At 42.3% G+C, this 26,579-nt stretch overlaps 1 protein-coding gene across 3 annotated transcripts in view; it reads right to left on the bottom strand.

The window, feature by feature from the left end:
• The window catches only part of ARHGAP10 (Rho GTPase activating protein 10), a 343,170-nt gene that overhangs the window by 231,178 nt on the left and 85,413 nt on the right, over positions 1–26,579 (bottom strand). For all 3 annotated transcript variants that reach the window (XM_019025986.3, XM_055384931.2, XM_055384932.2), the window contains exons 2-3: positions 20,339–20,434; positions 20,204–20,265 (exon numbers count right to left, since the gene is read on the bottom strand). In XM_019025986.3, coding sequence (XP_018881531.3) covers positions 20,204–20,265; positions 20,339–20,434 — 158 coding nt within the window. The remainder of the gene's footprint in view (positions 1–20,203; positions 20,266–20,338; positions 20,435–26,579) is intronic.

The raw sequence follows: 26,579 nt of genomic DNA, 5'->3' as shown, positions 1-26,579 counted from the left end.
AAGGTGGGTGGCTGAGTTCATCCCAGGCGAGTGTTTCTAAGAGATGTGAACACGTCAGCACAGTATGACGCGGCAGACAAAGTGCTGGCAAGCTGCGCAGAGCTTCTGGGGAGCAGAGGAGGAAGGCCCCCTGGGTAAGAGAAGACTTCCTGAAGGAGATTATGCACAGCTCAGCCTGAAACAGAGGGACGGTGTTCTCCAGGCAAAGGCCTTCCATGTGGAGAGGGGAAAACAGCAATTTCAGGGTATGGAACCTAAGCAGTTCGGTGTCACTAAAGCAGATGAGGAAATCAGAGAGGATCACAAGACAAGGCTAGAGATATCGGATGGTCTCCATTAGCCATCAGAATGGGACCCAGGAAATGCTCAGAAAGTAGATGTAGGTTATCAATAATACAGATACATGAAGGCATTTTAAAATAAGAACCCCAAAACTCCATATTCTGGAGTAAACACTGTCTTCCACCAAAAGAACCAGGCTACAAAGATTACACAATAGCAATCTTAGGTCATTATATTTTTCCTTCATTTGGAGAATTCAATGCAACATCCATCTGAGCCCCAAAGGCTAACACTAGAGTAGAAAAAGAATATAAGGGTTTCACGGCCAGGCATGGTGGCTCACACCCCATAACCCTAGCGCTTTTGGAGGCCGAGGCGGGTGGATCACTTGAGGTCAGGAGTTTGAGACCAGCTGGTCAATATGGTGAAACTCCATCTCTACTAAAAATACAACAAAATTAGCCGGGCATGGTGGCAGGCACCTGTAATCCCAGCTACTCATAAGGCTGAGGCAGGAAGAATCGCTCGAACCTGGAAGGCAGTGGTTGCAGTGAGCCAAGATTGCACCACTGCACTCTAGCATGGGTGACAGAGCAAGACTCCATCTTGGGGGTGACGTGGGAGGAAGAATATAAGGGTTTCTGCCTTACTATCTTCAGATTAGTAAGCGAATTTCCAAAACAAGGATAGTAGTAGTTGTGGCAAATAACACTACATCCAACTCATTAATAAAAAATTTTTTTATTAAAAATACTTTTAAGAGCTTAAAATTATGATTTTCCTTCTTTAGCAAAGCCTGATTTTATAACTTCTAAACTGAACCTAAAAATTATATTTAAGAACAAAATAATAAAGAAGCCAATAAATGTTTCAATAAGGCAATGTCAATTGAGCAACAAGAATTTCCTTTTCTCAAAATAGACTGGAAGCTCCACAGAATCTCTCACTTCCTGCTATAATTTCACAGAAATATTATATAATATTTGTCAGTAGTAAGTGTTACTGATGTTTCCTAATGCTGAAACACGATCCTTCTTCCCCAGCAACAAATGAATACCAAATCTAGGACTGTCCCTAAAACTTAAAAGGCAATTTACAGTGATGACAGTTTCCCAATGTCAAGGAGATGGATGAAGTAATAATATTGAGAAGTTTTCAAATACTAACATATTAGAAATTAGATAAGAGAACAAGTACAGAATGTGATTTTATAACCACACATACAGATTACATAATCATATTCCTATAAAATACTTGAACCAGCCAAGAAAAGAAGTCGCAAAATGCCTTTGCTAATGAGCCTTGGAAAGGGTTTTGGATAGCTCTGCTTGGAAACAAAAGGAAGCTTCTTGAACATAAAATAATCAGATGCTCTCTCCTCACAGCAGAAGTCAGCCAACTTTTTCCATAAAAGACCAGTTAGTAAATAATTTAGGCTTTGCAGCCATGCAGCTGCAGTTCCAACTACTCATCTCTGCTGTGGTAGCACAAAAGCAGCCACAGACAGCATATGAATGATGGGTCCAAGTGTGTTCCAACGAAACTTGACTTACAAAAAGAGGAAGCAAGGTAGGTCAGGCCCATGGGTCACTGTTTGCCAAACCCTGCCTGAGAGGATCATCTTGAGTATCATGGCAAAACAATGCTATTACGCTTATCTTGTATTTTTTAAAAATATACATTTACAATATTTGCAGCCAATCAGAAGTTGGGAAGGAAGAAGGAATGCTGGATAAAAGAATCACAGTTCAAGGAGCTCTCGAGCTAAAGAGAGGGACTCAAAAGTAGCGCCGTTAGGATTTGCCTGGGATAAGCAATCTACAGGATGCTGAAAGGCAACTGCTCAGGTGTGCAAGATGTCTCGAGAACAGGTCACATGAATTTCATACTGGGCTCAAATCTCCTAAAATGTTCTCTTAACTGAAAGTTTAACATAAGCCAATGGAGCCACAAATTGACCCTGTAACATACACAGATGACACATACCACCTGAATCCAAACAAGGTAAGCACTCGACTGCATCCCCCGTTAGATTAGAGCTTACCTCAATAGCATGGTTACCACATTTTAAAACAGCCATTTCCAACTGGGGTAAAGCAGGAATGTAACCAGAATGCTAAAAAGGTTTAGGAGGAAGAAATAAAAAAAACTAGATGTTTCATGTGAGTGGGGAGGAAGAGAACATTTAGTGGAAACATGAAAGCTGTCTTTAAATATTTAAATGGGTACTGCATGACAGAAGAAAAAAAATCATTCTGATTTGCTTACAGGGAGCAAAGCCAGGTTTGATGGGTAGAAGCTGTAGAGTAGCAGATTTGGGTTTCCTATCATAGGGACTCAAGAGAACTATAATGAAACAGGCTGCCTGGCAAAGTGGTGACCTCCAGCTCCCTCCACATAACCAAGCAGAGACTAGATGACCCATGACCAGGAATACCCTCTCACACATGCCTGCACTGGGAGAAAGCTGGCCAAGAGGACAGCAGAGGTCCTCATCCATCTCTATCAATCTGGGATTCTAAATGAGCTGGGAGACACAGAAGTACAAACTACATTTCCATGCTGTAGTTTTGAGAATCATGCTACAACAGCAAACTAGAGAATCCATTAGAACTTCACAATTCAAAGTAAAAAGATTATTATGTAACAGTGTGGAGGATTAAAATGTTTCCCACAATTACTCAAGTCTGAAATCCTTTTTCGTCAGACATTCGGATGTAAGGATCTTAAACGTCTAAAAAGGAAAGGAAAGTTATGTTATCTTAATCTATCCTCCACAGTCCACGCTAGAGCTAAAAAATCTGTTGAGAATAACAACCAACCTGCAGAGAATCAGACTCCACTGTGGGGAGGAACCACTCCAACAACTTTACATTCCCCCACACTGGAAATCAAAGTCTAAGTTCTGATGTCATAAATTCTAAAGACAATAGGACTTAGGGCTATAACCCCATACCCAGTAAAAACACAACAAAGGCATACCTACATCCTATAGTATCTTTAGTAACAATTTTCTAAAGTCTCAGTCTAGGTAAAACTGAGTAAGTCAGTATAACTACTAAATCATGGCTTTCTAATCACTCAGTACTAACAAGGATAGGCTGAGTATAGTGAAACAGAAGGAATTTTACATCCGTTCCCCAGAACACTCATTATTTTAAGCCTGGATTCCAAGTGTTTTTGACCCCAGAGGAATGCATAATCTGAGAACAAAGGAATATCTCCCCTATTTTCTCCCATGACCTTCCAGGTACTTCCCATTTCATTAAACTAAAGGGAAAATTCTGTTTTCCAATTCTAATGTCAAGAATAGCAGCAAAGAAACCATTCAGCAAAAACACAGCTCTTGTTTTTCCTTGAAACGGAATCTTAAATGGTGCCTAGAAACTTTATATATACAGAGACAGACAGACAGACAGACAGACAGACAGACAGACAGATAGATAGATAAAGATAGATCTAAACATAAAGGAATCTTTTTCCCAAAATGCTCTGTTAGGAAAAAAAAGAACTTGCCTCGCGTAAGAGTTCTTAAGAGTCTTCTAAAAGGAGTGGACTTTCCCATTATTTTGATCAACAACTGTTTGGAATCTTAGCCTAAAACAGCCCCAATCACATTTAGTTTCAGATAGCTAGAGATTACAAACAGGACTAAGTTACAAAAACAAAGGGACACTAAGAAATTTAAGATATTTAGTTACAATTCCAGAGATGACTTCAAAATTTTGTATTCAGTAATTTTATAAAGCTCACTTTAAAAGGAATAAGATCAGTGGTTACATTAAGCAAATCATAGCCTGGGCAACAAGGCATAAACCCCATCTCTATAAAGAATACAGAAAATTAACTAGGTGGGGTGGCATGCATCTGTAGTCTCAGCTACCCAGGAGGCTGAGGTGGGAGGCTAGCTTGAGGCCGAGAGGTTGAGGCTGCAGGGAGCAGTGACTACACCACTGCACTCCAGCCCAAGCAACAGTTAGACCCTGTGAAGAAGAAGAAGAGGAAGAGAAATCATGAAAACATATTCCAGAGTTAAGTCTTTGGTGTGTTTGTGTGTGTGTGTGTGTGTTTTTTAAGAGACAAGGGTCTCACTCTGTCACCCAGGCTTGGAGTGCAATGGTGTGATAACAGATCACTACAGCCTCGAAATCATGGGCTGAAACAATCCTCCTGCCTCAGCCTCCTGAGTAGCTGGAATTATGGATTCAAGCCACTGTGCCAGGTTCAGGAATAAGTTTTTTAAAGAGACTGTCCAAATGGGCTGCTAACATATACTTTTGGCTTGAGATAAAATTTCCAGTGAAAGCATCAGAAAGATTTTAAAAGGTGCTATAGCTCAAAGAACTCAGGCAGATGTGGCCATCAATGCTCTGGAAAGCTGTACTGAAAAATTCAGAATGTATCCAAGATGAATATACTAATCTCAAAGGTGCCAAGAGCTGGGACAAATTTTTTATTAAATAAGTGCGGAAAAGGTTTCTAAAATATATGCTGACTTTGCCTATTATTTGATTTTAAATATGGACACATATTTAATCAAGTAAATGATGAAGGGAGACATCTGATTATCTAGCAGATGTACATATGCATACCTAAAAGTATACATGTTCAAGTTGTCTGAAACAATTGTATTATGTTTAATCTTCTGGGAAAATAATGTTGTCTTACAATCAGGCACATACAGGAACATCAGTCCTTCTGGGCTGCCCAGCACTTGAAACCCCTTCCTATGTTTGAGGAATTCTCCTTCCCACTGAAACAAAGTCCACCTCCCACCATAAAAGCCAAAAATGACAGACACTGGCTTGCATTAAGGTAATGACACCTAGGTAGCGTTCCACTAATGAGATGCTCCCATCCAAGACTTTGATTCAAAAGCTAGTGCTTTAAAAAAAAAAAAAAAAAAAAAAAAAAAAAACAGTGACCAGAGATTCTAGCGAGGTGGCAGCAACTAGTCTAATTTCCAGAGGCAGCAGTTCTTCCAACAGCCACAGGGCAGTGAGGCTCTTGGTGCAAACTGTAGTGTCCACATCCAGTAGCAATAGTGGCATCTGCTCTAAGCCCAGCTCTGTGGTACAACCTGGGCATCATTCCTGGTTCCCCACATCTCTTAAAGATACTACAAGAAACCCAATACCCTTTAATGAATTTCCTTTATGTTCAAACTAGCTAGTGCTTGCAATTGAGAATCCAGACTGATAAAGGATTAGTATTTTTTAGAATTTCAGAACCGTATAAACAATCTTGACAAAATGCTTTCGTATTCTTTTCTCTATACTCCTAACACAAGAGTTCCCCTAATTAAACCAATTCATTATCAATTAATTACATCACTCTCCCTCCACACTCACCTTTTGGTACCTCTTTCTCCATCTATCCAGCCTCCCCGGCCCATACCTTCCCCATCATTCTAGGCTCACGTTTAAATAGAAAGATTAAGATGGTCAGTAAAGTTCCCCCACTTTAATACCTGACATAAGAGAAAGAACAAGAGTCAAAAGACTAATGTTGACAAAAAGTGAAAAAGCTTCACAATCGATTTCGCTATGAGGGCCCTCCAGCAGGGAAAAATAGGAGGCCAACGTGTTTTCATTTTGGCTCTGCCCTAACTAGTTCTATTTTTAGATGACAGAAAATAACAATTTCCTTTTGTTACCTGAATATTCTCAACTATAAAGCCAGGAATAATACTTTCTCCCTACCTAAAACAATTTAAAAAAAAAAAAGGCACATCATACTTGAAGCAATTGTAACTTCCCAACAAATCCCAGTATGGTATTTTATTTTCAAGCACAGCTCAAGCTAATCTAATTTTCCCAGTAGAGAAAATAATGTAAAAACGAAATTCAATTTTATGATGGCAATAGCTCAAACTCATTAGCTAAGTACTAGCTTACTTAGTACTTAGATTTTTTTTTTTTTTTTTTTTTTTTTTTTTTTTGAGACGGAGTCTCGCTCTGTCGCCCAGGCTGGAGTGCAGTGGCGCGATCTCGGCTCACTGCAAGCTCCGCCTCCCGGGTTCACGCCATTCTCCTGCCTCAGCCTCCCGCGTAGCTGGGACTACAGGCGCCCGCCACCACGCCCGGCTAATTTTTTGTATTTTTTAGTAGAGACGGGGTTTCACTGTGTTAGCCAGGATGGTCTCGATCTCCTGACCTCGTGATCCGCCCGCCTCGGCCTCCCAAAGTGCTGGGATTACAGGCGTGAGCCACCGCGCCCGGCCACTTAGTACTTAGATTTAATGAACCCACGCACAAAGCTCTAACTGGGACATAGGTGCTCAGGTGCTATAAATTAATTCCACAGGGTTCAAACGTGAAAATCAGGAGCCGATTAATAGGAAATGGCTGTTGAATAATGCCGCATTCTTTCAGACCAAAGACGACTCACATAATAAGCTAGAAACTATGATTTTAAAGTATATATCCCAAATCGACTAGTTCAATTATCACACTTCTGCTTTGATACAGATAATCCAAGAATAAAATGTCCCCAGTAAGAATTTTATCAACTTTCAATCCTGAACTGTGAAAAACTTGAAACCTAGTCCTATTAAAGAGGATTAAGGCTGAAATTCTGACAACTTCTGGTCTCTGATTTAATTCCCTGAATATCTGCCTATGACCTGGCTCTCTCAAAAAATAAAAATAAAAAAAAAAGGTCAATGTATTACCAAAGTCTACAATTCTCTTAGTATCTATCTTCTATGAACAAGTATGTTAGGGTGTGTTTGCCTCCCACAAAAGAAAAGCTAGCATCCATTCTGAAGGACATTAACTGAAAAAAGATAGCAGAAATTTCATTCAGATTATTTAAATCAAACACAATCTACCTGTAAAGATTTGTTTTTAAGTACACTTAGGAAAAAATGAGAATCGTAAAACAAAAGCTACTGAGTATTTAAGGAATGAGTCTGCCTAATAAGGATATGCAGCAGATGCTGAAACTTGATCTTCCTTCCCTCTGTGCATAAGGGACAGTAAGAACCTCGCTTCGATATTTTAAACAAAATAAATACTTGGGAAGAATATTATTATGAGAGGAAATAAAAACCCCATAGAAATTAAAGTTTCATGAGGCAATTTTGAATTTTTTTTTAGTTTTACATAAGAGAAAATTTTAGTTTCTGAAGTGAATGGTATGACTCAGTGGCACAGCTAGAAATGGAACCTCGTGCATACTAAGGCAATAAACTGTTAAATCAAGAAAATAAAATAGGCCAGGCGCAGTGGCTCATGCCTGTAATCCCAGCACTTTGGGAGGCCAAGGCGGGCAGATCACCTGAGGTCAGGAGTTTGAGACCAGCCTGGCCAACATGGTGAAACCCTGTCTCTACTAAAAATACAAAATTTAGCCAGGCATGGTGGCACATGCCTGTAACCCCAGCTACTCAGGGAGACTGAGGCAGGAAAATCTCTGGAACCTGGGAGGCAGAGGCTGCAGTGAGCCAAGATCCTGCCACTGCACTCCAGCCTGGGCGACAGAGTGAGACTTAAGGGAAAAGGAAAAGAAAAAGAAAAAATGTGAGAGAAGAAAAGAAACATTCAGAAAAGAATGGCTTTAATCAATGACAAAAGCTTTTCTTTCCAGCCCATCTGTGATGCACGGGTTAAGAGAAAAAAGTGGCAGTCAACAGTAAAAAAGGAGGGCTGCAGGGTTGACTCTTGGGAACTCATTCTCTACCAGGTGGCGGCCATTAGCTGAGCACTCTGGACAAGGGTTTCCTCATTGTATCCTCAGGTGTGAGAACATGGTGGCTCATAGTAGGCACTCAAAATATTTATAAACGAAGTGGGATTCTCCTATAAATTTAGATAATTTAAAGAACAGCATTTCTACATAAAAGCAACATTTTCTGCTTATAGTGATAATAGCAACCGATGAATGACAATGCTAAGTACCCTGAATCTTTTACTCCAAATGGTTCATTTTTATTAGTCCAGGTCCTCTAAGAAGCAGACACCAAGACAGGATGAGACACACAAGAAATTTATTAGGGGAAACATCTGTGAGAGAAAATGGGGAGGGAGCCAGGGAAGACTGGAGGGGCCATCAGACAGTGATGCAGGTCTGACCCAGGGGAAGGAGACAGGGAAGGAAAGCAGGCCGGATGGGTGGGTGTGTATGGGTGTGGGGGTGGGGGCAGGTGGGTGAGTGTGCGGGTGGAGGTGGGTGTGTATGTGTATGGGTGTGGGTGTGGGTGGGTGGATGTGTGTGTGGGTGAGGCTGCAGTGCCGTTCTGGGGTAAGTCTGACAAGGCTGCCGTTAGAAGGCTTGGGACATTCAAACAAGTTGAAACTTAATCCCCAGTCTGGCATTATTGAGAGGTGGGGCCTTAAAAGATGAATGGATTCATCCACTGATGAATTAATGGGTTAATGAATTTTATTAATTTTGTTGAGATGGGGTCTCACTCTATCACCCAGACTCTAGAGTGCAGTGGCACAATAATAGCTCTCTGCAGCCTCAACCTCCCAGGCTCAAGCGATCCTCACACCTCAGCCTCCCAAGTAGCTGGGCCTACAGATGCGTGCCACCACCACGCCTGGCTTCCCCCTGCCCCTGCAGAAATGGGGTCTCATTATGTTGCCCAGACTGGTTTTGAACTCCTGGGCTCAAGCAATCCTCGTGCCTCACCTCCCAAAGTGCTGGGACTACAGGTGTAAGCCACCATTCCCAGCCTAATGAGTTAATGGATTAATGGGTTATCACAGGAGTGGACTGGTGACTTTATAGAAAGAAAAAGGAAGAGAGACCTGGGTCCCCCACTCTTGGACTTCTCAGCCTCCATAACTGTAATAAACAAATTCCTTTTATTTACCTAGTTTCAGGTATTCTGTTATAAGCAACAGAAAACAGACAAAGATAGGCAGAACATGGGAGGCGTGGCTTTCACACTAACACAATTGTACCACAGAGCAGCTGGGCCTGATAGTCAATGTCACTCCTCCTTCCTCTATCTGAGAGGTGCCCACGGCTGCCACAGCTTCGAAACCATATTTTCCCACTACATTGGCATTTTCTTGAATCTCTAACACAATCTCTACCACCAACTTAATATATATATCATTGAATCTAATCACCACCAACTGTAAAACACTCCATTACTTTATATCCTACCACAAAAAAATCCTGCTAATTTTGAAATAATAGCTTAACACTTAGCACTTTTATATACATTGAAAAAGCTCTTTGAAAGGTATGTTTTCATCATGTATCCCTCTTGTGCATAAAGAAGTAAGCAAACTACATTTGTTAAGATATTTCTAAAACTTCTTCAGAGTCCAACTCCTCTGAATCACTTTTCATCTCAGTCATCAAAATGTGGTTTTTCCCACATGAATTAGTCTGTTTTCACACTGCTATGAAGTTACTGCTTGAGACTGGGTAATTCATAAACAAAAGATGTTTGACTGACTCACAGTTCCACATGGCTGCAGAGGTCTCAGGAAACTTACAATCTTGGCACAAGGGAAGGGAAAGAAGGGCACGTCTTACATGGTGGCAGGAGAGAAACCAAGTTCAGGGTAAACTGCCACTTTTAAACCATCAGCTCTCATGAGAACTCCCTCACTATAACAAGAACAGCATGGGGAAAACTGGCCCCATGACCCAATCACCTCCCACCAGGTCCCTCCCTCAACACATAGGGATTACAATCCAAGGTGAGAGTTAGGTGGGGACACAGAGCCAAACCGTATCACCACACATATTTTTCCTCTGTGCCACTGAAAATACTGGAGATGCATCATTTCTTCAAAGGGTGCTCTTAAGGAGCTCCATTCTTGTATCCAGGATTTTCTTCCAAGATGATGGCAGGCACCCACTCTTTGGATACTGATACCAGCACTTCCTTGACCTAACCAGGTCTCAATGGAAGGTTTTCAAACCACCACCAGGATTCATATTTCTTCCTTACGTGGTCTGTGGACTGAAATACTGAGGAGCTACAGTTGTCCAAAGAGTAAAAGAGAAGTAACCTCATGTCCGTTTCATGACTGCTGCCTGGCGGATAGCAACTATAAGATACATATCCATTTCACTAATGTTCAAAGGTGGAAGGAAAAATATTATGTCTTACAAAGAGAAAAAGGCAAGGCATAATGTTGTTAGGATACTAGAAGATGTGAAAGATTCTATTTTCATCTCTGTCACGACCTTATTTAGTGATGTAGAAACTCCACCCTCAATGAGCTCCAATTTCCTCTTTTTTTTTTTTTTTTTGAGACAGAGTCTTGCTCTGTTACCCAGGCTGGAGTGCAGTGGCACGATTTCAGCTCATTGTAACCTCTGCCTTCCAGGTTCAAGCGATTCTCCTGCCTCAGCCTCCTGAGTAGCTAGGATTACAGGTGCCCGCCACCACGACTGGCTAATTTTTGTATTTTTAGCAGAGACAGGGTTTCACCATGTTGGTCAGGATGGTCTTGAACTCCTGACCTCAAGATCCACCCGCCTCGGCCTCCCAAAGTGCTGGGATTACAGGCGTGAGCTACCGTGCCTGGACTCCTCTTTTAAAAAAAAAAAAAAAAAAAATTAAGTGGTCAAATATAAGTCTCCCTAAGTTCTCTTCAGTTCTTTGTTTTCAAGGCTATACCATCTAATATTTTCATGACATGGTCTAAAGGCTGATCCTAGGTACCTTGGCTCATCCCAAAATATTTCCCTAGTGAAACAGTAGACTCAGCTGCACACATTCCCAATAATCGAATCACTCCTCTGGATTAGACAATTAAATGGGCTGGTTACATTCTAGGGTCCCTTGTGTGTGTGTGGGTGGGTGTGTGTATGTCGGGCGGGGCAGTCAGGGGGAAGAAGAGAGCAGAGTTGGCCGATTCCTCAGAAGCAGAGAATACACCCTAAGGATATGAAATTCAGGAAATGTAAGTTTCAACAGGGAAGTAGAATCTGATGATGACAAGGCTGGAAGGCCACAGATGATAATGAGTCACTAACAGAGAGGACACTGAGTCATGGGGCAAGGCCTTGCAGGGAAAGGGGTCCGAGAAGGAGACAGGCCTCCTGCCTAAGACAATCTTCACTCATTTTAGAATTTTGATTTGAGTTATTCCTGACTGTGATCTCTATAGGATTCTGAGTCAGTAAATTAAACTCTCAAACGGTACATTCCTGAAAAACAGGTTTTACAAAGACATCCCTATCTGACTGAATAACAGGCTTACGGGGAAAAAGAGAATTGTAAGAAAAAGCAATGCTGTCCAATTGTAAAGGTCAGTTCCAAGGAGGAAAAAGTCTTCATAAAATTAGGTCACTGACAACTTTTAAACCAAACTGAGAAATGTTCTCACAAATAAGTTCAAGATGAATTTCCTCCATTCTGAATGTGCCTGCCAACAGAAATCCACATAAACTGTAAAAGAACTGATTAAAAGAAGCTTCACATGCCATATAAAATATTGTAAATATAATAAGATGAAACTAAAGACATAATCTTTTTAATGGCATCTAATGCCTTAGGTACTTATCCTATAAGAACTCACAAGCAATATTAAATACAAAGTAAGTAACACTAAAAATCCTACTAAACCTATTCCATTAACACAAACCAGCTATAGTCTCAAATCCTTTGGAAATGAGAAGTCAAAGCTTAGGCTTTCCATCACTATTTTAACCTCCTGACAGGGACACAGTCATCACGAAACAATTTAGAGCGTATCCAACTTCCAGACAGATCTAACCCTAAGGAAAGGACTGCCAGCCAAGATTTCACTAGCACCCTAAGCCAGTAGCTCTGATTTCAGCCTGCTTCAGAATCACCTGGAGAGTTTCATGAAAGACCAGCTGACAGAGTTTCTGACTCAGTAGAGTTCTGGGGTGGGCCTGAGAATGTGCATTTCTCGCACGTTCCTAAAGTGATGCTGGACCAGGGACCATACTTTGATGACAAGTGCCCTAGGGCATACTAAAGAAAGAATAGCATATTTGCTCCTAAAAGGTGGAATGCATTTAACTCATTTTAACCAACATATATTCTTTTAGTAATACTCTGAAACACTTTTAAAAAAATATTTAGGTAAGTGCAAAAGTTAACTGTGGTTTCAACCGGATGCGGTGGCTCACATCTGTAATTCCAACACCTTGGCAGACCAAGTCGCACAGATCACGTGAGATCATGAGTTCGAGCCCAGCCTGGCCAACAAGGTGAAACCCCGTCTCCACTAAAAATACAAAAATTAGCCGGGTGTGGTAGCAAGTGCCTATAGTCCCAGCTGCTCAAGAGGCTGAAGCAGGATAATCACTTGAACATGAGAGGCAGAGGTTGCAGTGAGCCAAGATCCCACCACTGCACTTCAGCCTGGGAGATAAAGCAAGGCTCCCCCTATCAAAAAAAAAAAAAAAAGGAATTGTGGTTTTGACCATTTAAAAAAAAAAAATGGCAAAAACTGCAATTACTTTGTACCAACCTAACAGTTTGGAACAAAAATCCGTGTCAAAAGTCCAAAAAGTTATGGAGGAGATTCGAGAGCATGAAAGGATGATGAGAAGGGGGTGCAGTAAAGCATAGGCCAGGGCTGAGAGAGCAGGCATCACGTCTTGCCTGCGACCGACCATCTGAATGCTAACAAAAGCCTTTGGTGCACAGCAGCTTAGTACCTTCCCTATAGGGGCAAAAGCTCAGGGCAGGTCACCCAGGAAGTGATCCCTGGCCTGGTATTTTCACAAGGGTAAAGTCTGTGGTAGAGAAAAACAACAGAAAAAGAAAAGGGTCTCAAAAGCCTGAAGAGTCTGCATAGGCAAAGGGCTTTCCTGCCCAAATGGGGAAAGGGGTGCAGCCGTGGACAAGACACTTCCTCACATCTGCTTAGCAGCCCAGTCTGCCCCCCAGCGCCCCCAGGATGAGAGGGAGGCGGAACAGCTCCATCTCAGGCACCTTTTGTGCACCATCGGGCAAGCTCCACCTTCTCTCTCCTGGCACTCCCACTTCCCTGCAGCTTTCCTGAACCTCTGGGTCTCAACCAATTGCCCTTATTTGCTAGAATCCTGAGAAACTGAGCAACCATTTTAGCCTAGGGATGAAACTCAATGATCTGATAAGAGAATACATGTAGAGAAGTGAACGCAATATGAAGGGCTTTTAAAAGAACAACATAAACACTACAGCACTATTTTAAAAGTCCTTAGATTCCTGGACAGCTGCCCACCTCAGATAAGTACAACATGTCCTGCCATGCCAGAGAGAACATCTCTGGAATTCTGGCAGCAACACACCACACAGCCCTTTCCTCTGAGAACACGCGCAGAAGTGAGTAGAGCAGTTGCAGCCACTAACTGTATCAGAACTGGCTCCCGAGGTTGAGTTCTTCACCTCCACAGTCAAGGGTGGCAACATGATCAGCAAAAACTACTCACTCAAAACACTGTCCTGGCCGGGTGCGGTGGCTCACATCTGTAATCCCAGCACTTTCAGAGATTGAGGCGGGTGGATCACCTGAGGTCAGGAGTTTGAGACCAGCCTGCCCAACATGGTGAAACCTCATGTCTACTAAAAATACAACAAATTGGCTGGGCGCGGTGGCTCACACCTGTAATCCCAGCACGATGGGGGGCCGAGGCAGGAAGATCACAAGGTCAGGAGATCGAGACCAACCTGGCTACCACAGTGAAACCCTGTCTCTACTAAAAATACAAAAAAAATTAGCCGGACATAGTGGCACCCGCGTGTAATCCCAGCTACTCGGGAGGCTGAGGCAGGAGAATCGCTTGAACCCAGGAGGCAGGGGTGCAGTGAGCTGAGATCACACCACTGCACTCCAGCCTGGGCAACAGAGCAAGACTCCATCTCAAAAAAAAAAAAAAAAATACAAAAAATTAGCCAGGCATGGTGGCAGGTGCCTGTAATCCCAGCTACTGGTGAGGCTGAGGCAGGAAAATCGCTTGAACCTGGGAGCCAGAGGTTGCAGCTGAGCTGAGATCATACCACTGTACTCCAGCCTGGGCAACAAGAACGAAACTCCATCTCAAAAAAAAAAAAAAAAAAACACTATCTTGACTTTTTAAAGGGTGAGGCATGTGTATTCATAGAAATTACACTTCTTTGAGTGTGGAGGGAAACACTGACTTTTTTTCTTAGACCGGCAATTGCTCTACTTCTCTCTCCAACAATTCATTTTAGTAGGAACAAAGCTGGACATTGTCGGGGGAAAAGGAAGGGGCTATGCAAACATACCCTTCCCTCTTTTCGAAATTTCAACAGTTTCCCCTCAAGGAGGAAACCAGACATAGCTAAGGCTCATCCTTCAACTCAGCCCAGATATCACCTCTCCAAGATGCCTTCCCTGAATTTCTCAATCACTTGATTACCACGAAGCATGTTGGAAATTACATGCCTTCTTTCAGCCATCTCCTCCAATGGATGAATCACTACTTATGTCTTTATCTTTATAGCATGGGGCACAGTGCTTGGCATGTGGCAGGCACACACTATTTGTTGAACTGTATACCTAATACAGCCTATTTAAGTATAGAGATGAGGTGTATGAACTTACATAACTGGTGGCTCAAAACCAACAGGGATTGCTGAGCATACAACACAGATGACTTTATCCCTTAAAACCTAAAGTCTCATCTTACCCTTATAAGATTCAGAAAACATTTTAAAATAGTTGACATTACTGTTCGCCTTCTAAAATAGACATATGTAGTTTTAACATTTTAATGACTCAGTCTTAATTATGAATATCCAATTATTAATATTATGCTGCACCATTATTCAATTTAGGATTTCAGAAAATACTAAACTAATTGCTTTTAAAGATAAAGTGGAACGGGCACAGTGGCTTATGCCTGTAATCTCAGCACTTTGGGTGAACGAGGCGGGCAGATCACAAGGTCAAGAAATCGAGATCATCTGGCCAACATGGTGAAACCCCATCTCTACTAAAAATACAAAAATGAGCTGGGCGTGGTGGCACACACCTGTAGTCCCCGCTACTCAGGAGGCTGAGGCAGGAAAATCGCTTGAACCTGGGAGGCGGAGGCTGCAGTGAGCTGAGATCGCACCACTGCATTCAGGCCTGGTGACAGAGCGTTTTTGTTTGTCTCAAAAACAAACAAACAAAAAGATTAAGTGACCACTATGAAATCCTTGGAACCAATTTTAGACTATTTCTAGCTCCATTTTACAGTCATTTTGCATTCCTTTCTTAATCTGTGGCTTTTAACATGCTGATGGTTTGTAAAACTTTTAAGTTAAAAAAAATTTAAGTAAAACAAGAGTCTTTCAAAGTTCTCAGAATGTACTGGCAACCATTTTAGCTGCTTAAAGACATTCCTTTTCTCTTTGTCCCGGTGTCGGGGGTATGGACTTACTAAACTATACAAAGGCCCTCTGCTGTGTCTCCACCCCACAAACTCTAGCTCCAATACTTCTTCCATAAACCCTTTACTAACAGCCACAAGCTTAGGGGCTGCCCACTCCATGTGAGCCACATTATCTTTGCTGGCGCACTTTGTATATTGTTTTCTTTTCCCATTCCTTGTCTGAAGCACTTAGTATAGGCTATTTAATTAGCTCTTTACCACTTACTCTCCAGTATCACACTGGAAATTTCTTGAGGCAAGTATCTATTCTTCCTCAAAAGTTTCAGGCGAGTGTTCTGTAATGCATCAGTTATGTTTTAGTAAGCATTCAAAGGTATTTAAAGAAACAAAGGTAGCCACAGTGATTCCACTTTAAAAAAAAAAAAAAGTGATCAGTGACTATCAAGGTGAGAAGTACCCAAACAATGTCAATATGGGTTAAGAATCCAACTTTTCAACTTTTACTAATTTCATTATTGCAACTCACTGATAACTTAGGAAAGTACTATTTCAAAGGTTTCTGAGGCAAATATAAAAGGATCAGGAATTCTTGTAAAGAAGAAAAAAAGCGGATGGGGAGAAGAACCTATAGATTTAAAGTGACTTGGAAACGTATCAATCAAATGTAATATGTTTGGACTCAGATTCAAACAGACCAACTGTTATTGAGGGTGGGGGTTGGGGAGGGAAAGAGTCAGAATTTGAATGAGTATCAGGAAAACTTGAATATGACCTAACTTTTCACAAAATTAAGAAATTACTGATTGTGATAAGGATACTGTGTTTTTTTAAGTGTCTGCTTTTTGAGATATATACTGAAGTATTTGTGAATGAAACTGGGCTTTCTGTCAAAATAATGAGGAGAGCAGGCGGTCAAGGGGAGTAAGGATCACAGGAGAAAAGAGACTGGTCTGAGGCTGGATGTCGAGTCCGTGTAGTTTCATTGTATATTTATCTCGACTTTGGTACATGTTTGAAATTTTCCAAGCTAAAAAGGAAGAAAGCATTAGGAGGTGTCCTGTTAATTCCGTGGTTGGCTGTGGCTGCCACCCACCCCAGCTTTGGACAGCGTCCTGCTTTCCAGCAGGTGTTTCTGTTCCCACAATGAGTTGTGTATGACACACCACACCACTCCTAAGGTTCATGGCCTTATACACACACCACCCTATTCTCGTTCCTACCCTGCATGGGAACCCAACCTCGTCTAACACAGAGACCCTATCAACCTCCATCATAGCTGGAGCTTAAACCAGTCAGTTGGCTAACAACAGCTCTGCAAACCATGCTGTCTACTCCACACAGCCTGGAGCCAATACCATGTTCCCGTTTTTGGACCTCATTGCTCTATTTCAAGGAACCTAAAACAGAAACAGAATACTGAGCCTAACAATGGTCACACGCTATTCCTGTAGAGCTAAAATCCAGCACCACTCTGCTCAGAACTTTTCCTCCAGACACCAGGATGATGCCCTTTGTGCAGTATCCTACTGAAAAGGCAGTCAGCACCTCACCACTCCAGATATGCTGTAGCCCCGCCCCACCTGGCTCCTTGCCCTGTATTGTTTTGTAGCATTTTTCACTGCCTGCCAATGGATTACAGGTTTATTTCTACTTCACTACCCCCGCCTAGAATCTAACCTCCATGAAGGCAGAGACTTTTGCTTTCTTTGCCTTTACCTTCGTCCTGAGATTCTCAACAGCAACTGGAACATAAAAAGAGATCAATAGGTATGTGCTCAATGTTCAGGATGCCAGGAAAGTACAACTATCAAAGAGGGTTAAGAAAAAAAATTGACACTATTGACATAAACTAAGAACACATACCTCACCAGCCCACACATCTGCTCCATGTACTAGAAAGGTGATGTCATGGCACTATTTTTATTCACCATCTTATTTAGTCTTTCCTAAATAGCTGAAAAATTGATGACTACAGGATCACATGAATAATGATTGTATCTGTCAGTGTGTGCCAGAAAAACCTCATGGGACCATACTGTCTTCACACACCCTCTACAGTATCTACAATATATACACACAAATTACCTCAAAATTTAGGAATGAGTGCAAATTATATTAGGGCTTTTGAGGACATATGTCTCTGTCACTTTTTTTTTTTTTGAGATGGAGTCTCGCTCTGTCGCCCAGGCTGGAGTGCAATGGCGCCATCTCAGCTCACTGCAACCTCCGCCTCCCGGGCTCAAGTGATTCTCCTGCCTCAGCCTCCCAAGTAGCTGGGACTACAGGTGCCCACCACAACAACCAGCTAATTTTTGTATTTTTAGTAGAGACAGGGTTTCACCAGGTTGGCCTGGCTGGTCTCAAACTTCTGACCTCAGGTGATCCACCCACCTCAGCCTTCCAAAGTGCTGGGATTACAGGCATTAGCCACTGCGCCCAGCCCTCTGTCACTTTTTAAATCCAAATCAGTGTCCTCCCGCAGCCCTAGCCAACATAAACCACCACCAGCCACCACCCAGGAAATTAGAGTGACACCTATGAAGCCAGCTGCAGCGACAGGGAGGGCAGTTCAGAGTGCCTGCTTCTTAACACATACGAGCTCTACCTCCTAGATGCCATGTGATCTAGGGCAAGGTAATGTGCCTCAGTTTCCTCATCCGTTAAATGGGGAACAACAGCAGAATCTATCTCACAGGGTTGATGTGAGAATTCAGTGACTTAGCATTAGGTAAACAGCTTAGAACAGCTCCTGGCTGATATGGTTTGGCTCTGTGTCCCCCCCCAAATCTTACATGAAAGCGTAAACTCCATAATCCCCACATGTCAAGGGCAGGACCAGGTGGAGGTAATTGGATCATGGGGGTGGTTTCCCCCATGCTGTTCTCATGATAGTGAGTTCCTGTGAGATCTGAAGGTTCTATAAGCATCTGGCATTTCCCCTGCCTGCATTCAACTCCATCCTGCCACCTTGTGAAGAAGGTGCCAGCTTCTCCTTTGCCTTCCACCATGACTGTAACTTTCCCGAGGCCTCCCCAGCAATGCGGAACTGTGAGTCAATTAAACCTCTTTCCTTTATAAATTACCCAGTCTCAGGTATTTCTTCATAGCACTGTGAGAACGGACTAATACACTGGCACACAGTCAAGGTAAACCAACTTAGCTAATATGTCCAGTATTATCTCTACCACATCTAAACCCACTCATACACTTACACTACAACGTAATTCTAGATAGTATTCATTTTCAAGAATATAGAAAAAAGAATCCGTATTTTTTTTTTTTGAGACAGAGTCCCACTCTGTTGCCAAGTTTGGAGTGCAGTGGTTCACTCTCAGCTCACTGCAACCTCCATCTCCCAGATTCAAGCGATTCTCTTGCCTCAGCCTCCCGAGTAGCTGGGATTACAGGTGCATGCCACCACAGCCAGCTAATTTTCTTGTATTTTTAGTAGAGACGGGGTTTCACCAAGTTGGCCAGGCTGGTCTCGAACTCCTGACCTCAGGTGACTCACCTGCCTCAGCCTCCCAAAGTGCTGGGATTACAGGCATGAGCCACCTCGCCCAGCCTGAATCTGTATTTTTTTTTAAGCCTGAAATAAATGGTGAGAATAGATGGTGTGTCACAACCTGGTAGCAATTCTGCTGTAAATCTGGTTTAATTAAAGAATATCATTAGGAAGGTAATGTAAGCTTTTAAGAAAAGCAGACAATATTCAATAACCCCAAAATTTACAATTGAGTGCAAATGAGATCATACACTCAAGGCACTCAGCACAGCACTGCATATGAAGAGCACCCCATGGGGGACAGCTGTTTTTTGTTTTTTCTTTTTTCTTTTTTTTGAGACAGGGTCTTGGTCTGTCACCCAGGCTGGAGGGCAGTGGCACAATCTCGGCTCACTGCAACCTCAGCCTCCTGGGCACAAGTGATCCTTCCACCTCAGCCCCCTGTACTCAGGCTGGGACCATGGGCACATGCCACCATGCCTGGCTAGTTTTTGTATTTTTGTAGAGATGGGGTTTCACCATGTGGGCCAGGCTGGTCTCGAACTCCTGAGCTTGTGCAATCCACCCACCTTAGCCTCCTAAAGGGCTAGAATTTCAGGCATGACCCACCATGCCTGGCCAAGGGTAGTTCTTCTTATTCTTGTTATGATCATGAATCTTGATGCAAAGTGGGATCTCAAAGACCTCCAAGGCCCAAGTTCTCTCCCTTTCCACACAGCCTAGAAATCTACAGGGGTATGAGTCAGGCGCTAACATTGCCCAGCTGTCCTCTGTTTCTACATAAGCTTTTCTGCTTTTATCCCCCTGATATATTAAGCTTCTGCATGAGAGCCTACATAAATGAAAGTGCTCTGCTGCAACAAAAAGCTAGAAAGCAGTGATATAGTCCCACTGTCCACTTTACAGATGAAGAAGTAAGGCCTTGGTCGAGAGGCCCAGCAGCTTCTCCAAGTTCTGACCGTGGTCAGCACCCTCACGGAACTAGAAATCAGGGCTCCGGAAACCTCACCTTTCCATTACAATGCACTACTGTACCCAGAGATAAATGCTTCACAACTTCTACCAGAACCAGCTTCCAAATCCAGATTTTTTCCCCCTTGAAAGCTGACTTATTAATTTACACCCCTCTCAACTCACCATAATTTCTCTCTGTTCCTCCAGATTCTTCAAAAAATTTGAAAATTCACGTAAGGAAGCATCTGTAAGAAGAAAGGAGTGATTATTTGGTGGCCATGGCAAAGGAAAACAAACCAAAATATCATGTTTAATTACCTATGCATCGTTCATCATCTGTCACAGCATCACCGATAAACTCAAACTTAAAGTCTCTGAGTGAATGAGCAAACTTCCGCTGGGCCACTGACAGACCTAGAAAGAAAAGTATAATGATGACTTGGGTTCTTGTTTTAAGTCAAAGCATAAAAGAAATTTATTCCTCCTAAAATTGGTAAAGCTGTAGAGCTCTCCTCCACTCAATCTATGAGAAGGCATGACCCAACTCCCTTGCCAAATGGCCCGCCATCTTCAACCTGGCACGCTCTGGGTAGCCTCTGACTTCTAGTTCATACCCTGCCACAGAACAGATGCTGAAAAAATGTTTATTCCCTCCCCTACCTCCTTCTTCCTCAGATCTGATTATTTCACATTGTTCCCTAAAGTATTCTCCCTTTCTCTGCTCACTCCAGTCAGGACTTGCCCAATTCTAAAGTTCAGGCTGTGATTAGGAACACACACACCTGATAGTGGCTTGATGCAATCTGGCTGCCTGCCATGGTTTCAGACATAAGGAACTCAAAAGCCCAAGGTCAGCCAACCAGCTGCTCTTAACCAATTGCCAAATAACCACTCCAGCCAGAGAAACCCAGAAGATTCAAAAAGAATGTTCATAGAAAACAGTATCAGAGAGGTAAATGAAGGCCAAGAAGAAATGGTAGGAAGAATTAATTCTGCAAAAGACCTACAGAGGTCCTCATCTTAATTGGAGATTAACAGTGGAAAACTCTACTTCTAAAATAGGCTAACATTTATTTTACAGGCCTTGCACCATGCTAGGTGATACACATTTCATTTCATTCAAAAATTCTCAAGAGATATATAAAGATTATTATACCATTTTACAAACAAAGAAGCCAAACCTCAAAGATGTTGAGTAATTTGCATAAGGTTGGCACAGCTACAAACAATAGCAGCAAAGGCTTGCTGCTTCTTCAGAACCACTGGTCCAAAGGCCACGGCCTGAGCAGTATACAATCCTGCCTCTGGTTTAAAGCACTTTCTAAGAAGGTGTTCACTGATTTCTGCACTTCACACAGCTGCTGTCTTCCTGTGTGTCTCCTTCACACATTACTGTCATAATGAAGACTGAGTCATATTATGGTAATAATATTGTTTAATAGACTATTTTTAGAGCAGTTTTAGGTTCACAGTAAAACTGAGCTGAAGATACAAAGGCTCCCCATATAGCCCCTGCTCCACCACGTGCACAGCCTCTAACCTTTTGTTCAACATTCCCCACTATAAGTTTCTGAAACTTCATTTTTCCTCTAATTCATGTTTATCGTGCTGTTTGCAATTTTTAAAAATAATATGTAAACACTGAAAGACCTAAATATGAAAAGGCAAAACTGTAAAACTTTTGGATCATACAGGATTGTAATTCTTACACCTAAAGTATAGAAGAAAAGCACCAAGCATAAGGTGAAATGGGATGGATTGCAAGCATGGACCAATCCTCCAGCCCTCCTTGCAGGCACAACTCAGTGCACTGACATTGCAGCTCCTCCCATGGAAACTCATCTATTTCCCACCCCTTGAACCTGGGCTAGTCTTGTAGCCAATAGAATACAGAGAAAGTGACACTGTGCCAATTCAGAGCCTCCACCTCAATGAATGTTACACACCTCTGCTCCACTCTCATGGAACCCTCAGTCTTTCATGAGAACAAGCCCAGGCTCGCCAGCTCACTGATGAATGACTCCTGGCTCAGTGGCCCCGTATAGTTGCCGCAGCAGCAGCCCGCCAGCCAGCCAGCCAGCCCTGTACATGCATGAGGCCGTTTGGAGGGACATGTAACTGCCCAGTGAGTAAAGCACACAATGGAATAAATGGCTGCTATTTTAGCCATTAGGTTTGGGGGTAATTGAAAAGATAACTGATAAAGAAAAATTAATAAAATTTGGTTGTGTTAAAAGGTAAAATATGGCCAGTGTGGTGGTTCACACCTGTCATCCCAGCACTTTGGAAGGCCAAGGTGGGCAGATCACTTGAGACCAGTTTGAGACTAGCCCAGCCAACATGGTGAAACCCTATCTCTACTAAAATTACAAAAATTAGCTGGACATGGTGGTGCATGCCTTTAGTACCAGCTACTTGGGAGGCTGAGGCACGAGAATCACTTGAACCCAGGAGGAGAAGGTTGCAGTGAGCCAAGATCATGCCACTGCACTCCAGCCTAGGCAATAGGGAGACCCTGTCTCAAAAAAAAAAAAAACTGGCCGAGGTAGCCCACGCCTGTAATCCCAGCACTCTGGGAGGCCAAGGCAGGTGGATCACCTGAGGTCAGGAGGTGGAGACCAGCCTGGCCAATATAGTGAAAACCCATCTCTACTAAAAACACAAAAATTAGCCGGGCGTGGTGGCGGTTGCCTGTAGTCCCAGCTACTTGGGAGGCTGAGGCAGGAGAATCGCTTGAACTCAGGAGGTGAAGGTTGCAGTGAGCCAGGATCACACCACTGCACTCCAGCCTGGGTGAGAGAATGAGACTGTCTCAAAATAATAAAGTAAATAAATAAAATAACTTAGTTCCTAATGTAAACCAGGCAAACATACAATTGTTCTCTAAGATCTAGACACACTGGTTGCTCTTGGTTCACACATGCCAAACTCACTCCAGTTTGAAAACCCTTTACTTGCTATTCCCTGAGCCTACATCTTTACTGGCCCACTCCTCCAACACCATGGCTCAGCTCAGGAATCCTCCCCACCTCAGCCTTCCTAGGATAGGGCTAGTCCTAGGCACCATGGCCCTCTCCATTCTACTGCCGTCTTATTTCCTTCATAGCACTTATTCATTCACCCAAACTTATTTAGTCAATATTTGCGCATTGTCACCTATCTTCCCACTCCGGAACCTCATTTCCCTGAAGCGACGGCTGTCAGTCTTATGCTTCTCTACATCCCTGAAACAGCAGCCAAAACTGTAAATAAGATACAATAGGCTGGGCACGGTGGCTCAGGCCTATAATCCCAGCATTCTGGGAGGCCAAGACGGGCGGATCACCTAAGGTCAGGAGTTCAAGACCAACCTGGCCAACACGGTGAAACCCCATCTCTACTAGAAATACAAAAAGTAGCCAGGCGTGGTGGCAGGTGCCTGTAGTCCCAGCTACTCAGGAGGTTGAGGCAGGAGAATGGTGTGAACCCGGGAGGTGAAGCATGCAGTGAGCTGAGACAGTGCCACTGCACTCCAGCCTGGGCGACAGAGCGAGACTCCGTCTCAAGAAAAAATAAAATAAAATAAATAAATAATAAAATAAAAATAAAAATAAAAAAGATATAATAGGATGATTTTATTTCACGTACCTATTTCCAAATACTGATAGTTTGTGGGCTTATAATTTTTAGTAGTTACATACACATTATTCTATTTAGCTGTTTGCTTTGCCAGATCGCAACAGGATCTTGTTTATATGTGTACATTTACACATAATATATACGAACATGTTTGTTTATATTTACTTACCTATGTATTTTTTATATATTGCTATGAATAGACTGGCGTAAGCTATATAGTCTTCCACTGGAGCTGTTTCATTATTTTATCCAAAATTACTAGATCAAAGGCTGCAGGTTATTTTAAAGATGGTGTTTCATATGGTCAGAATAGTAGGTTCTCTGGAAAGTTAAAACTGAAATGCACCAATTTTTCAGCATTTCATGCCTAATTTCATTAGTTGAAAATGTTTGTAACAGATTAAATTGGGGCTCATTTGCATAACTAATCTGATGTATTTCTCCCTATGTAAAGAGCATGCTTTGTACCTGTGCTAAGAATTATAGTTATATCATTTCTTCATTTTAAAATATAAGCATTTCTATCACTCATTTTCCCCTTTCTGGTGATCTCCTCTTAGGGTTTTACCAGAGTTCATTATGCAAAATTTCCACTGTTAAAAATCTGACTACACCATATTCTATTTCTTTTAATAATTATAAATGTAATTTCCTTTCCATTACTTTATACATTTTAAATTTATTTTCCCATGCAGTTCATATTTTATAGATGTCTTCTTCTTTTCAAAACAAAAGCATAAGGCCGTTTGCTAAACTTAATGCAGTCCATTAAATGTATTTTCTTTCCAATATCATTGCACATAAAACTCAAGCAGTTTCTAACTAAGTTAGTTACAAAGACCAGCAACATCTCTGCCTGGATTAGATGCAGGGCGGGGAGAATAGAGGAAACTAACCAACTAACTTTTTTTTTTTTTTTTTTTTTTTTGGTGACAGTTTCACTCTTGTCACCCAGGCTGGAACAGAATGGCAAGATCTCAGCTCACCGCAAACTCCGCCTCCCGGATTCAAGCAATTCTCCTGCCTCAGCCTCCCAAGTAGCTGGAATTACAGGCATATGCCATCACCCCCAGCTAATTTTTTTATTTTTAGTAGAGATGGGGTTTCTCCATGTTGGTCAGGCTGCTCTCGAACTCCCGACCTCAGGTGATCCACCTGCCTCGGCCTCCCAAAGTGCTGGGATTACAAGCGTGAGCCACCGCGCCCGGCCTAACCAACTAACCTTTATTGAGTGCCTGCTCTATGCTAATTGACTTACAAATATTATTTCAATTATTCTTAATACACCAGCAGGGTAGGTGTTGCTGTTACCTTTAAAAAAAAAAAAAAGAAAAAAAAATAGGTTCAGAGATAGTTTAGTGACTCAATCAAGTCACAGACCTCTTTACACTGCTGGTAATAAGTCCTGGAGGCAAAGGACCAACTCCCTGGTTTCTCAGACTCCCACCAATGTCCTTTCCATTACACCATTCAATCTTTCAAGAGATTTCACGTTATTCCCAGGTCCTTTGCCCAGATCTCAACTGGTGTGAAACCATCAGGCTCTCTAAATGACTCTAGTGCAGAATTGCAACTAAATGGAAAAATCATTTATTTGTAACTCCATGCCCCCTATTCTCTTCTGCCTGCTAATTCCTGAGTATTGTGAATTAATACTGCTCTTGAGATACCCTCAAGGCTCTTATATATTGGTGGATAATGCCAAGTCTGACTGTGCACAAAAAGCACAGCTAACATAAAAGAATGAATGTGACCTGCACCCTTCAAATGAACTTGCCACTTCAGAGTCTTCCAGACTTGAATTTTTGTGTCTTGATCTACAGGCAAATAGGAGAGACAATGTAGGTGATCTAATTCTTCCCAGGGTTAGGAGCAGTTTGAGAGATGAGGGGTTATATTTGAGATGTGCTGAATTTGAGAGGTAGGATACCACATGGAGAGATCCAACCTCGTTTTGAATCCAGGTGTGGACAGCCTCCAGATTCTGGCCTGAACTGCCACTGCTTGTCCTTGATTCTACAACTGAGAAAATTATTTCTTATAGCAGAGCCACCTATTTATCAACAATTTTTAGTTAAGACCATGAGATATTAGACAAACAGACACTCTGCTGGGGGGATGGGGAGCATCTCTGTTTGGGTCACCCTACCTTGACTGCCCGTCTAGGCAGCACTGTCAGTGCAGGATAACCCCTTAAGTTACAAGCCTGAGCCCTCGTCATGAAGTTGTCACTACTAACTCCTACAACTTCCCACCCCACCAACGAAAGCACTAATGGGGATGCTTTTAGAAATGCAGCATGTTCTATAATCCTGGGCTTGAAAAGAAAAAGGGTATGGTCAATAAATATACTCTTGTCACTCATTAAATCTGAATACAAGATTCTTTATAAATCATAATAGATTCCATAGCCCTTTTCAAAATAGACAAATTGCACCTGGAAGCTCATATTCTTTATGTAGAGAGCCACGTAATTAGATTATCAACTACGCAAAGGTCTGCTGAGGGAGCTGCCCCTGACTCTGCACATCAAAACACGCACCAAAATTCTTTCATGTTTTATCTAAAGAGGAACAGGGTACAGACTCTAAGAATTTAGTACCCTTCATGCCAGCGAAATAATGTTGACATTAATCCAAGTAACTTGGAAGCGAAATGAAATTCCTCTAGGATTGTAGACTAGCTTCATATTTTCCTTCACGTTTTCCTGTTTTACAAAACCAGCAGTGGTACTATATGCAAAAATGGCATTATGGCTTCTCTGTACAGGTTAAAAAATAAAGCAAATAACTAACTCATTTTTTAGATTTAAAAAATGCTGCAAACAACTCATAAGCCCAGAATGCATCACGGGGCTAGTTTAGGCCTAAAGGCCAAATCACAGGCTGTTCCAGAAGCAGCTCATGGGCCAACATTGTCTCTGGCTCTATTCTGGTAAAGC

Source organism: Gorilla gorilla, chromosome 3, assembly GCF_029281585.2.
Source record: "Gorilla gorilla gorilla isolate KB3781 chromosome 3, NHGRI_mGorGor1-v2.1_pri, whole genome shotgun sequence".
In the NCBI taxonomy this organism is placed as follows: Eukaryota; Metazoa; Chordata; class Mammalia; order Primates; family Hominidae; genus Gorilla; species Gorilla gorilla.
This window is presented reverse-complemented; position numbering and strand designations above follow the sequence as displayed.